The following is a 12,792-nucleotide window of genomic DNA, read 5'->3' as shown; positions in this document are numbered from 1 at the left end:
TAGTACTCTTTTCCATTATCAATATATTGAATTTTGCCGTTAAAAAATTATTATGCAATTCCTTCTGGCTTATAGTACAAGAGGTCGTGCAAATTATATCGATATATTATTATTTTTAATTTAAAATTAAAATATATATATATATATATATATATATATATATATATATATATATATATATATATATATATATATATATATATATATAGCTTTAAATATGATTCATTGCAATCTTGATTCAACGATTATTGATGTGTTGATAGCATAAACACACGAGATTTCAACTACATGCAATTCAAACCCTAACTCATCATACCGTATTTAATTTCATCTATATTTCTTTTCGCTTCTCCTCTCTTCTACCATTGCCGCATATATGTGGATTATATTTGGGCCTCCATTAATTTTACTGGCCCTCTTCCCTGTTAGGACTTGTTCTATATTTTGATCCACTTAAAAAAAGTTGTTGTAATATATGAATTTCTTGAAAATTTAGTATATGATCTAGCTAGCAAAAATAAAAGATAATTTTTTTTTTAAGGAACAAAACAAAAATTGTTATCGACATATGAAGAATACATTAATTATTACCATAAAATCTTGGGATCTTTGTCTCATTCTATTTGACTCCAACCCAGGAGTCACCTTAGAAAACAAATATATCCTATTCGTGTGAGTTGGCCATTTGAGGTATGTGTGATGTGAGGATGAAATTTGAACACACATACTAAATAAAGGCACCCAAAATGGTTTATTTATTTATTTATTTATTTATATATTTGACTTGCTCATGTCATGTCTAGGGATGGCAATTTGACCCATACCCAGAGGGTACCCGCAAAAATTACCCACAACGGGTAGGGTAAAAACCCGCATTTTGGGTACGGGCACGGGTATGGGTAATTACCCGCAAAAATGAACGGGTATGGGTGCGGGTACGGGTACCTTAGTACCCACCCCGCCCCATACCCGCATAATATATATTTATTTATTTTATTTATATTATTATATTATAATATATATAAATTAATTTAAAACAATACAACTCTACTGTACTATTACATATTTTTAATAAAAATATTTATTTATAACATAATATAAAAATAATGTGAATATTTAACATAAATATGAACTTTAACATAAAGTTAGTAATAATTTTGTTTATAATTTTTATTAGTCAATATTAAAATCTTTGAAATTTTTTTAATTCTATTAAAATTATATGATATTTTATAATTGATCAATTTATTTTTAATAAAAATGCGGGTAACGGGTACGGGTATGGGTACCTAGGTACCCATAGGGTATGGGGACGGGGGCAAAAGTTGTTACCCACACGGATATGGAGATTGGTACGGGTATTTTTTCAATCTGCGGGTATGGGGATGGGTACTATAGTACTCTACCCATACCCTACCCATTGTCATTCCTAGGCATGTCATCTCCATGTGCAGCTAGCGTCTTCATTTTAACTTTATTATTGCTTTTTTAAAATATTCATTCATGTCAAATTAGATGAGTATAATGTTTATTAACAGGAAAATAATCATAGATTAAGGGAGAAGAAGAATCCAACGGGAAGTTTTTCACACAATTACAAAATTTTGATTTATATATTAATTTCAATCTGCACCATATCTTCCCTCAGATTGAGGGAACAGAGGATCGTAAAGATTTTCTACAACTTTTTTAATATAAATTCAGTCATGAAAAGATAAGTTCACCACTAAGGTCAGGTAGGTATATGAAATATTTTTGTATATATTATTTTATCAAATATAAAAGCATCATCAAGATTAAGCAATCACAAAACAATGCCACGTACCTAAATAAGATCATGTGATTAATGAGTTTTCATAACACGAATTCAACTCAAAATATAATTCTTAATCACATTTTATTTAATACGCGATTGAATTCTAAATTATCACATATCAAAACTCATTTTCATGAAACGAAAGGTTTAATAATAATAAATAAAATTCAATGTCACGTATTAATTAATCATTTCTGTTATGATCTATGACTACCCAATAAATAAATAATAGAGAGGTTATAACTAAGATATTAAGTTTAGGTGGTTAATAATTTTTTTTTAAGATAAATAGTTTTAGAAAATCCGAGTTTAAATCCTAGTTGAAATAATTATTGTTCAGAATTTATTTATCCTGTGACTGAATTCTAAATTATCGAACTTTTTTCCCGAGAAACATAAGATTAATATAAAAGATAAAATAATACAGGGGTTGTTGATATAATACAAATTTAGTTGTCCATCGTGATTATATATCTTAAATTCATTAGCTGTGGGCTAGTGATCGATAGGACGGGTATATTTATCGATTAGTATTTTTTTATCAACAAATATCTAACTAATATGAATTATGAAGAAAAAAATTAATATGAATTGAAATTTGAAACAGTTAACATTAAAAAAGAAAAGAGCAATTCATTCATATACTGTACATGGGAATGGGATCCTTGAGCATTTTCACAATTTATTTGTTAAGAACAAAAGAGAAGATATATTTTAAAGTAATTTTTTCACCTAATAGCTCAATTGATTTGAGCAAAAAATTAAAATGAGTTAAAAAACCTGAATTCAAATCTAATAAAGGACAAAAAAGAGGTTGCTCTAATAACTGTGTTAACATTATGATACAAGGTGACTTGATCATTCAAAAACTAAAATACTACTTCCTCCCTCCCAATATCATTGACACAGTTGATTGTTTTACGTATGTTGATGCATAACTTTGACGATTAATTTATTTTTTTTACAGGAATTACTATTTTTAATTTTTTTAATTGTATAACCGTAAAAATTATAAAAATTTGATATTTTGACAATATTCATCGAGACGAATCAAACAACATCTTATATGCTAATATTTACTTTTGTTTATTAGTAAAAAAATAAGGTCAAAGCAATATGTGTGAATAATGCACAACAGTCAACTGTGTCAATCAAATCGGGACGGAGGGAGTACCTTTTTATCCATGTGTTGTGAGTCGCTAAATCTTATCCAAACCGTCTAAATTTACTTTCTTTTTTTAGATCAAATGGTCTAAATTTACTTTTTCTTTTACAAAGAACGGTCTAAATTTACTTAAATGCATAAATACGTGAAAACTCAAAATGCAGACTATCAAAGTCCATTGACATGCGACCAAACAACTACTATATATCACAATATAAAGTTCTACAATTTGGTAAATCAATGTTCAATCTTAATTTAGAGAGGTGTATAAATTTATTTTCGGACAATGTCTCAATATGATTATTTTGAGTAGATAAATTTATATTGAAAATGATTATGCTAGTAAAATTGACCTTATGCATTGAAAATGATTATGTAAGTAAAAAATGTAAGTAAAATTGACCTTATGCATTGAATAAAATAATAAATTTATGTAAAGCCAAAATAATAAAAAAGAAGGGCATTCAATAATTAAAATAATAATAATAGTACCCACTTGGGTTGGTGCATTGATATTGGCTTGGGACCTGGGAGTGTGCTCCTCTTGAGGTCTGAGGTTCGATTCTCTCTGGCGCCAATTTGGGTGGGCTAATTTAGCTTCTTCAATAATAATAATAATAATAATAATAATAATAATAATAATAATAATAATAATAATAATAATAATAATAATAGTAATAGTATAAATGGTAAATATTAATTAAAAAATGTAAGTAAAATTGACCTTATGCATGGAATAAAATAATAAATTTTGTGGAAAGCCAAAAAAATAAAATAGAAGGGCATTGAATAAATAATAATATAATGAATGGTAGTAAATATTAATTAAAAAATGCAAGTAAAATTGACCTTGCACATTAAGACAGAAATATTGGATAAAGAGCTAGCATGGACTGGTGATACCATGTCATTTTGTTGGCTCCAGGAGGAATACAGCTTTGTTGACAAAAATAAAATATAAGAATAAGGTAAAGGTATTGCAAAAAAACAAAAATGGTAGGAGGTGTAGGTTGGAATTTTGGAGGTGTAAGTCACAAAGTGTGTGCACCCTTCCATTCCACGTGTGTGATTGTAAAGGGTAAACGTCATGGTCGCGCATGGAGGAGATCATGCCAAATTTAAAAGATCTCATCACCGGCCGGCAACCGCGGAAGGTGGCTAATGTTGGAAGAAACCATGCATATTGATTTAATTAAACTCGTTTACTCGACTTATTTTAAACTTCTCTTCTTTTTAAAAGAAAAAAATTAGGCCAAATAATATTTTTAAAGAGATCTTAATTGGAAAATAATCTAAATAAAAGACATCTCAATTATGATGACATACTTCTTCTTTAAAGTAAGTCATCACACAAATATTAAAAAAGCAAAAAATATGAATATAAAATTTCAGGGGACTAAACCAAAATTTAGGTGGGAGCTAAACAATTTACAACGGCCTCATTAAAATCCTTATTTGTAAAACTCAAAGGAAAAAATTAGATGAAGAGAAAAAGAGTGCAGTGTTCCAAAATTTAGCAAAATATATTTATGAAGACAAAATTTGTATCTAGAAAAGGCATTACATCCCACCATTGAAAATCTGCTAATGTTGGAAGAAAATCGGCACACTGATTAGCAAGACCATCAACGTACTGATTTGCTTCTCTAACATTATGAGAAATAATAAAAGTCGTGTTTTTGGTAAGATCAACACAATTAACCAACAATTCCTAAATCACCGAGGAATCATATCAGAATTACGAAAATTAAGCTAAAATCACCATGAGGGAATCTATTTCCAACCAGAGCTAATAATGTCATCCACGAGAGTAGACGGCAATTTCAACAACAATCATTACACCCACTATCCCAATATGAAAAACGTACGAAACATCCGGATATTTAGTAAGAGACAAAATTTTTAATTTTTGTCCATCCTTTTATCCTTTCAATTTATCTAATCACAAAAACATTTTTAAAATTGAATTGAAATTGACCTCTAAATTTTTTATATCTTTTAACAAATCAAATACACTCTTTATAATGTCTATCTTTGTGTTGTGAGCAGCTGCTTTGCTATTGCGACAGCCCATGTTCTTCGGTCAAAATCTCTAGAACTGTTTCTTAAATTATTATAGTACTATATACAGTATATAAATCTATATGATGCTCTCAACCCCACCTCTATATATATTGCATTAGTGATTTAGATGTTGGTAATTTGACACGTTTCATACACTCTTAAACTTAGGGTCAGGATGAGGATTATTGTAAGTGCTTGCTTGACTGGCTAGAGGTTAGGATTGGAATAAGAGAGTTCTCCATTCACACCATCAAATGAATATTCTATAGATTAATTAATTAGCGAATCAGCTTGCAATTTAATCACTTTCCATATCATCTCTAGAACTACTATTTTTTTTTCTTCCAAATGCGAGTGGCCATATATTCTCCTAAATGCCATGCTAGGTTTAGGAGATCTCCTTTTTCGTCTTATTCTTGCACCATATATTAGTTTCACCTTCACTTAATTAATTGGATCCTTTTTTTTATAGCAACAAATATTATTTGACACTCATATACAACTATAAGGTTTGAATTCAATTTTTTCTTATATACCAAAAACAAATTTTTTTTTTTTAAAGAGTTTAACAGTAAAACTGATACATATTAAGTCTATCTCAAATCTATCTTAGATGGTATTCAATTTCAAACAACAAATTTTTGTCTCAAATCGTCATTTTTCTAGTAATTTATAAATTCAAACTCGCATTTGTTAACATATCAAATATCAAATGCTTATCAAATTAAATGTTTATCAAATGCTTATAAAAAAAAATAAAAAAAAAAATGTTTACAAACTCTAGTCTTCTTTCTTTATCTTTCTAACAAGCACTAATATTTGTGGTTGGTGAAATTAGGCAATAAATAAATAATATTAATTACTAGGGATGTTGAGCTGGAATTAAGGGAGTTACGTTGTAAAGCATAGTATATCCCCACCCTGTTTCTCATGCACAAACCCATGCTTGTAATTCCCTTTTTAGCAATAATAATTCTTTTTCTTTTCCTTTTCCTTTCTACTGTCATTGTCATTTTCAATTCATTAAGTTTTTATATTATATTTTTTTAATTCTATTTTACAAGAGACGATTTACTTTTTAGATTCATTGAATAAAATTAATGTATTTAACCTATATATATAATATAGATAAAATACATTAGATATTCAATTAATCTAAAAAGTGAAATGTCTTTTATAAAAAAGATTTGAGAAACATATACAACTGTTAGGGAGTCGGGAGAAACAATGAGTCAATGCTCCAGGACCACAGGAAGACACCACCACATCTCCACCCAAAACCTTAAGATATTAGGTTAATGAGTCATCTCTCTTATAAATTCAAGATATTTCTCGTACATAATCGATATGCGACAACCACTCACCACTTAAAACCCAACAAAAAGATGCATATTCATCAAGAAGAGGGGACCCATCGAGTTATATAAATTGAAACAGGGGACCAAAGAGTGTGCCTATATTTGCGGTCATGTAGATATGTAGGTGGGGTACCCATCACACGGCATTGATCTAGACATCTAGCTACTGGTTTGCAGATAACTCCAACAAAGTATTTTCATGGTATAGTATACAATCTGCAACGGACTCTTAATAAAGATACAAAACAAAACATTGAAAGAGAGAAGATTTAATTTATCTAGCTATATATGAGAATGAGACCCTTCCATTTTTTTAATAAATGTATTAGGTGAACACTCTGATACACATTTGCGTAAATATACACGACGAACTAATGAAGCCAAATTTATATTTGCGTGTGTTACTAAAAAAATATATGCATATTTGCGTGAATATACATGATGAAGCCAAATTTATATTCTCACAAGATTAAAAGAAAAGGTGATAAATAGATTGACTGAAAAAGCCAAACAATATTATTGAACACGGTAGCAAGAAGAAAGTACTTTTATGAACATGCATTTTCGTGGCTCGCTTTAAAACCACACACGTGCATGAACCTTCCCATTCCTTTTACCGTCACAAAAAAAGAGAAGAATTGCGGAAAGAGTTGTGTACTATTGTAACTTTTCTGTGTGTATTTGTTTTCCTTTTTGTGTTGATTGTGTGTGCTTTTCCTTGCCGTTTTACGCGTTGATTATCTCACTAATTAGTGTTTATTTAAGCCCTACTTGTGGGGATGGAATTCGAAAATATTATTTGCATGTAGCTAGAATTTTTTTGTCCACGATGACATGCACTACACTGTTTATGTGTCATGTGAAAAAAAACATATATTCATAGTAGTCGTCCCTAGTAATATATTAAAGAGTTGGTTTTTGAACCACGAACACTCCAGTTAGTAATTTTTAGCCACTAGATTACTAGCATAAAAAATATATATATTAAAGATTCGTTTTAGTTCTTCTAGATGCACGAGTGTACGGCTTAGTTCAACCGATAAAATTATTAAAATTGATAAATCGAATATTAAAGGGTGTACATTTGCCTATTTAAAAATCAAACTATTGTATATTTTTAATGCAGTAATTTTACTTTTAAGTTCCTTAATATGTATTTTTAGAACACACATCAGCAAAATATAATTCTAAAAACAAAAAACAATAATGTGATGTCCTCATGAGCAATGACAGAGAGACATTGCATTTGCATGTACTCCCTCCGGTCCTTATTATAAGGAACAATTTGAAAAAAACACACATACCAAGAAACCTTATCTTTCTTAATAAAAATTATAAAATTTTACAATCTATTCCAAAACTAACCTTGGTGTATTAATTTATCCTTAGGGAATGTATCACTCTAATTAATGCATAACTTTGGAATGGATACAATTTAATAAGGGTAAAAATGGAATTGTAAGAATAAATTTAATGATTGTTTCTTATAAAAAGGACCAAATTTTTTTTCCAAATTGTTCCTTATAAAAAGGACCGGAGGGAGTAATATTTATGCATGATTCATGTTCGAACTCCGATATTCCTAATTATGTACGATGAAATTTTAACCATTAAACTATTTTATTTTATTTTTTTTGTAAATAAGAACAAAAGAAATATCATTTAACTTTTTTTCTTTTAGAAATTATTTAACCCTCTTAAATTTTTATCTTTTTTGTCAAATAACTTAGTAGCTAGAAAATTCACTCTTAAAATGGATAAGTGAGATGATCAGGATTCGAATCTCAACCTCATGCATATACTCCCTCCGGTCCTTAATATAAGAAAAAATTCACTTTTTAGATACATTGATAAATTGATATATCTAAAAAGTGAACTTCTTCTTATATTTAAGACCAAAGAAAATATAATGCAATGTCCTATTAATTGAGCTAAACTTACATGCCAACCTCTTAAATTATTTATTGTGCTCCTTTACTAGTACTATGTAAATTTGTAGCATAAAATGATTTGAAATTGTAGTACTACTACTAGTACTATTTGACGGTGATGACGGATAGACGTGTATCGACTATGACACGCGTAACCAAGGGGGGGTTGTGTTTGATGAAACGGCGTTAACGGTTTCTCATTCATTCAGCGGAGGCGTAAACCCCATTCACACAACAAAGAATGAGTCAAAGAATACTATACTACGTATGAAAGCATCATCGTCAGACTCAGAGTTGCATTGCATAACATTGGAAACACAAACCGACTAAAGATATTCCGTACCATAATTTATTACCTACACTTGCCGGTCATTTCTTTCATTAAAACCATCACTACTTGTTCTACAAGTTTAATTATCTCATTCTTATTCCACACACCTTTCATTTTCTCTCTCATTTCTTCTTCTTCTTCTTCTTCTATCATCTAAACCCACCAAAACCCTCTCTCTCTCTCTCTCTCTCTCTCTCTCTCTCTCTCTCTGCACCTATAAACTATAGATCAAATCAACCAACCCTATCTTATCTATCTAACTATCTATACTATACAGAGAGGTGTTAATAATATGGAGGAGGATTATGAGATTGGATCTTATTTTCCTAGCTATTCTTTATCTAGTGTGTTTGATTTATCTGAAGATAAGAGTTCTTCTGTTGGTGGGTTTATGGAGTTATTGGGTGTGCAGAATATGAGTAGTATGTTTGATTATCCTGTGGATGATGCAGTAGTAAAGGAAACATCTTTGGAGAAGAAAGAGTGTTCAGAGGTTTTTAATAGTAATAGTATTAGTCAACAACCAGCTACTCCTAACTCTTCTTCCATTTCATCTGCTTCTAGTGAAGCAATCAATGATGAACAAACTAAAACTGTTGACCAAGCTAATAATCAACTCAACAAACAGTAAGTTTCATTTTCATCTCCTCACTTTTACTATTAAAAATCCTGTTTTTGTGATGGAAAAAAGAAAGCCAAAGATGGGATTTTTATTTTAGTGAAGATATTTGGTTTATGTGCTTTCGCTAGCTTATTTTCATTTTTTTTGGAAGAGGGGGGAAATTAGCTAGTTTTAGTCTATGTTTGGTATAATGGTAGATATGTATCAGAATCACTAGCTAAACTATATTTCTTTTAGAAAATCACAGCTAATCATCGTAATTCTGTCATACCTACTACCATGATACCAAAGATACACTACTTAGTGTTGATTTCATGAATGAATTATGAATGTCTTACAGATGACATCTTTCTTTGCTTTTTTATTAATTACAATATGAAATTTCCCTAGATATATTGGAATATTGATTAGTTGTGACTAAGATTTGATTTCATGGTTTATGAGATCTAATGTAGCTGTTAATATTATTGGGTTACTAAGGTTGAAGGCTAAGAAAACAACAAATCAGAAGAGACAGAGAGAAGCAAGAATCGCTTTCATGACTAAAAGCGAGGTGGATCATCTGGAAGATGGGTACAGATGGAGAAAGTACGGACAAAAAGCTGTTAAAAATAGCCCCTTTCCCAGGTCAGTCCTCCAATAATACTATTCTTGAATTTATTATTCATTCATTCTTTCTTCAAAATACTACTCCTAAATCCCTTAATCCCTTTATTAGTAGTACTAATTTGTTGATTAATGTTTGAATATATAGGAGCTATTATCGTTGCACCAGTGTTTCATGTAATGTGAAGAAACATGTGGAGAGGTCTTTGAATGATCCAACCATTGTAGTGACAACCTATGAAGGAAAACACACTCATCCAAATCCAGTTATGGCTCGTTCTTCATCTGTTCATGCTGGATCTCTATTACCATCACCTGAATGCACCACTAACTTTGTCTCTTATCAAAACTATAATATGTCTCAATATTATAATCAGCAGCGTCAACAAGCCGTTTTTAGTAATTTGTCATCTTTGGGTTTCACTTCAAAGAATGCTGCTCAAGAGAGATCACTTTGTAATAATCCAAGGTTAATGGACAATGGCCTTCTTCAAGATGTTGTTCCTTCACATATGTTCAAGGAGGAGGAGTAGATCATTATATATAAATCCATCATATTCATATCACTGCTTCTGTTTGATTTCTTAATCTTATGCTACTGATCAATCACTTTTTGTAGCTAGATGATATAGAAGAGTTAGATGAGAATTACTCTATTAGTGATTATCATATATACTTCTAAACCCATATTTATCTTTTTTGCACAGATAGGTCTTATCATTTTTTTTATGACTCACATGTCATGTCAACATCAGATAGGCTTTATCATTAATATTACCATAACACATGCTATGAATTTTGATCAAATTTCTCGCATACTAGTACTTTTTTAAATATATACACACACACACGAGTGTTTCCACGCATGCAAAAAGAGTATCACTATATAAAACGAGATAGAAAGTCGTTAATATCACAATGCCGCACTTGTTAGATTATCCGAAACAAAGTCGTTAAATGATTATATATTTTGTGATACTTTGTGATAGTACTCTGTGTGGCATTGCACGATTTCCACGCGCAAAAGTATTTATCAATATTGACAATGAATAATCTCTAATAGAAAGTCGTTAATATCACTCTTGTATTGTTTATGTGAATTGAAAGCTAGGTTTTTTTTACGCTATACTTTTCTATAATGATAAAATAAGTACGTACTCATACGAGAACAAATGATGTTTCTATCCTTTCTTCTATCTTAAGATTCTGACTCCTTGTTTGTCATGTATATATTTGTTTCTTTTTGTTGTGGAATGTGCATTCTAGTGAACTTGCAGTAGAAAAGATTGTGGTGTAAGCTTACTCGTTTTGTATTGTCCTAGTAATCTACGGAAAACGAATTATAGGGAAATGTGTTCCAATTTGTAGGATCAAAGTGGTGAAAGTTCTGTCTCAATACGGTAACGAGGTAATAAATAGAAAGAGTAGTACTAACCACTTTAAGCTCATTGAGTAAATGCCCTTGTCATGCATACGATCAAATCCGTTAAATGACTTGATTCATTGGACAAAGAAAAAAAGGAGGAATTACATAAAAGGTGCTGCCTAAACAAAAGAAGAAAAACTTAAAACATAGCATTTGATTAGTGATCTGATCTGGTTCATACGACGGAATAGATCTTGATAACGACTTGTCTTAACTTTTAACTGAATAGGGATGGCTCATTTGGTGTTCTTTATAAGCTTGATTTCCATTGGGAAAGTTTTGTTTAGTAAAAGGCGAAAAATATATCACTATGTATTCATCACACGGCTCCGTTTCCATTGGGAATAGGCTTTCACGAACAGGCCCGAGACACCAAAGGCAATCGATTAGGATTGGCTACAGCGAAAAGTGATTATTTAGATGATTTTGACCGTCGATGAAAATTTGTTAATTGTGACTAATTTATTGAATTTACAACGTGAATAAGAACTTTTAAACTTAATAAAACATGTATGATCATATATAGCCAAAATGGAAGCACGAGATCAATGGAAGCACAAGATCATTCTGCACCATCACTTAGAAACTTTATGTATGTAAAATTAACCAAATCAACCACTGAATGATGTGATTTGTCTATGTGTCACACATTCAATGATTCTCTTTTACATAGAATGTGATTCAATCAATGCCACTGTTGAACTTAAAGATCTCATTTGGATAAGTCAAGTGCATATGTTTCATTTGATTCAAAGTTAGTATTACTACTACAATAAAAGGAGCAGAAAACGTCATTCATTTTCAAATTCAATTTCAGTATGACAATAATTGAAAGCAAAGACTAATTCAAACTTAGCTGCACTTCTTAAATTTGTAGTCCCTACAATAGCAGTGGAGCCAGATTTCTTATCAAGCTCTCTAGGCTTTGAACAACTTCCCATTATGAGTACAACAGAAAACTCTGAAAAGGATCTTGACAACACCTACGGCCTACCGATAATTGTAACATTTTGACCCCAATTGAAGTTTCAGTCTCACCCTTTCTTTCCCTCCAAAATAATTTATCTCACTCACATTTATAGATACTATATACAACTCTTAATTTAAAAAAAAAAAAATATATATCTCTACTTTTTCCCCTCCAAAATTCCCCATCTAAACATACCATAAAAAACTGATGGAATTGGGAATCAATTGAACTTAACGCATGTTTAAGCTAGGAATAAAAGATGGGCTGAACAGTAATAGACTAAATAGAAATGTGTGCAGATTTCGTAGGAAGCAACAGGCCAGAAAGGAAATGGAGAAAGGAGGGAGATGACCCCTGCAAAGATCATGCCCAGGGGAAGAGTTTGTTGGAAGAGAGAGTGAACCAATTCTGACAGTGCGAGCGAAAATATAGAGGGAAAGGAGAAGAGATAGGAGAACAAGGAAAGTATTCTGTTCACTACATAATCTCTATTGTTACTTTCT

At 30.6% G+C, this 12,792-nt stretch overlaps 1 protein-coding gene across 1 annotated transcript; it reads left to right on the top strand.

The window, feature by feature from the left end:
• The first annotated feature begins 8,719 nt into the window (after positions 1–8,719).
• On the top strand, positions 8,720–10,709 carry LOC123891095 (WRKY transcription factor 23-like). Its single transcript, XM_045940903.1, has 3 exons — positions 8,720–9,292; positions 9,768–9,914; positions 10,042–10,709. Exons 1-3 carry the CDS (start codon positions 8,958–8,960, stop codon positions 10,424–10,426), a joined length of 867 nt encoding a protein of 288 aa, XP_045796859.1. The 5' UTR covers positions 8,720–8,957; the 3' UTR covers positions 10,427–10,709.
• The last annotated feature ends 2,083 nt before the right edge of the window (positions 10,710–12,792 follow it).

This window comes from Trifolium pratense, linkage group LG6 (genome assembly GCF_020283565.1).
Source record: "Trifolium pratense cultivar HEN17-A07 linkage group LG6, ARS_RC_1.1, whole genome shotgun sequence".
Classification (NCBI taxonomy): domain Eukaryota; kingdom Viridiplantae; phylum Streptophyta; class Magnoliopsida; order Fabales; family Fabaceae; genus Trifolium; species Trifolium pratense.
Note: the sequence above shows the minus strand (reverse complement) of the source record. Positions and strands in the feature narration are given on the sequence as shown.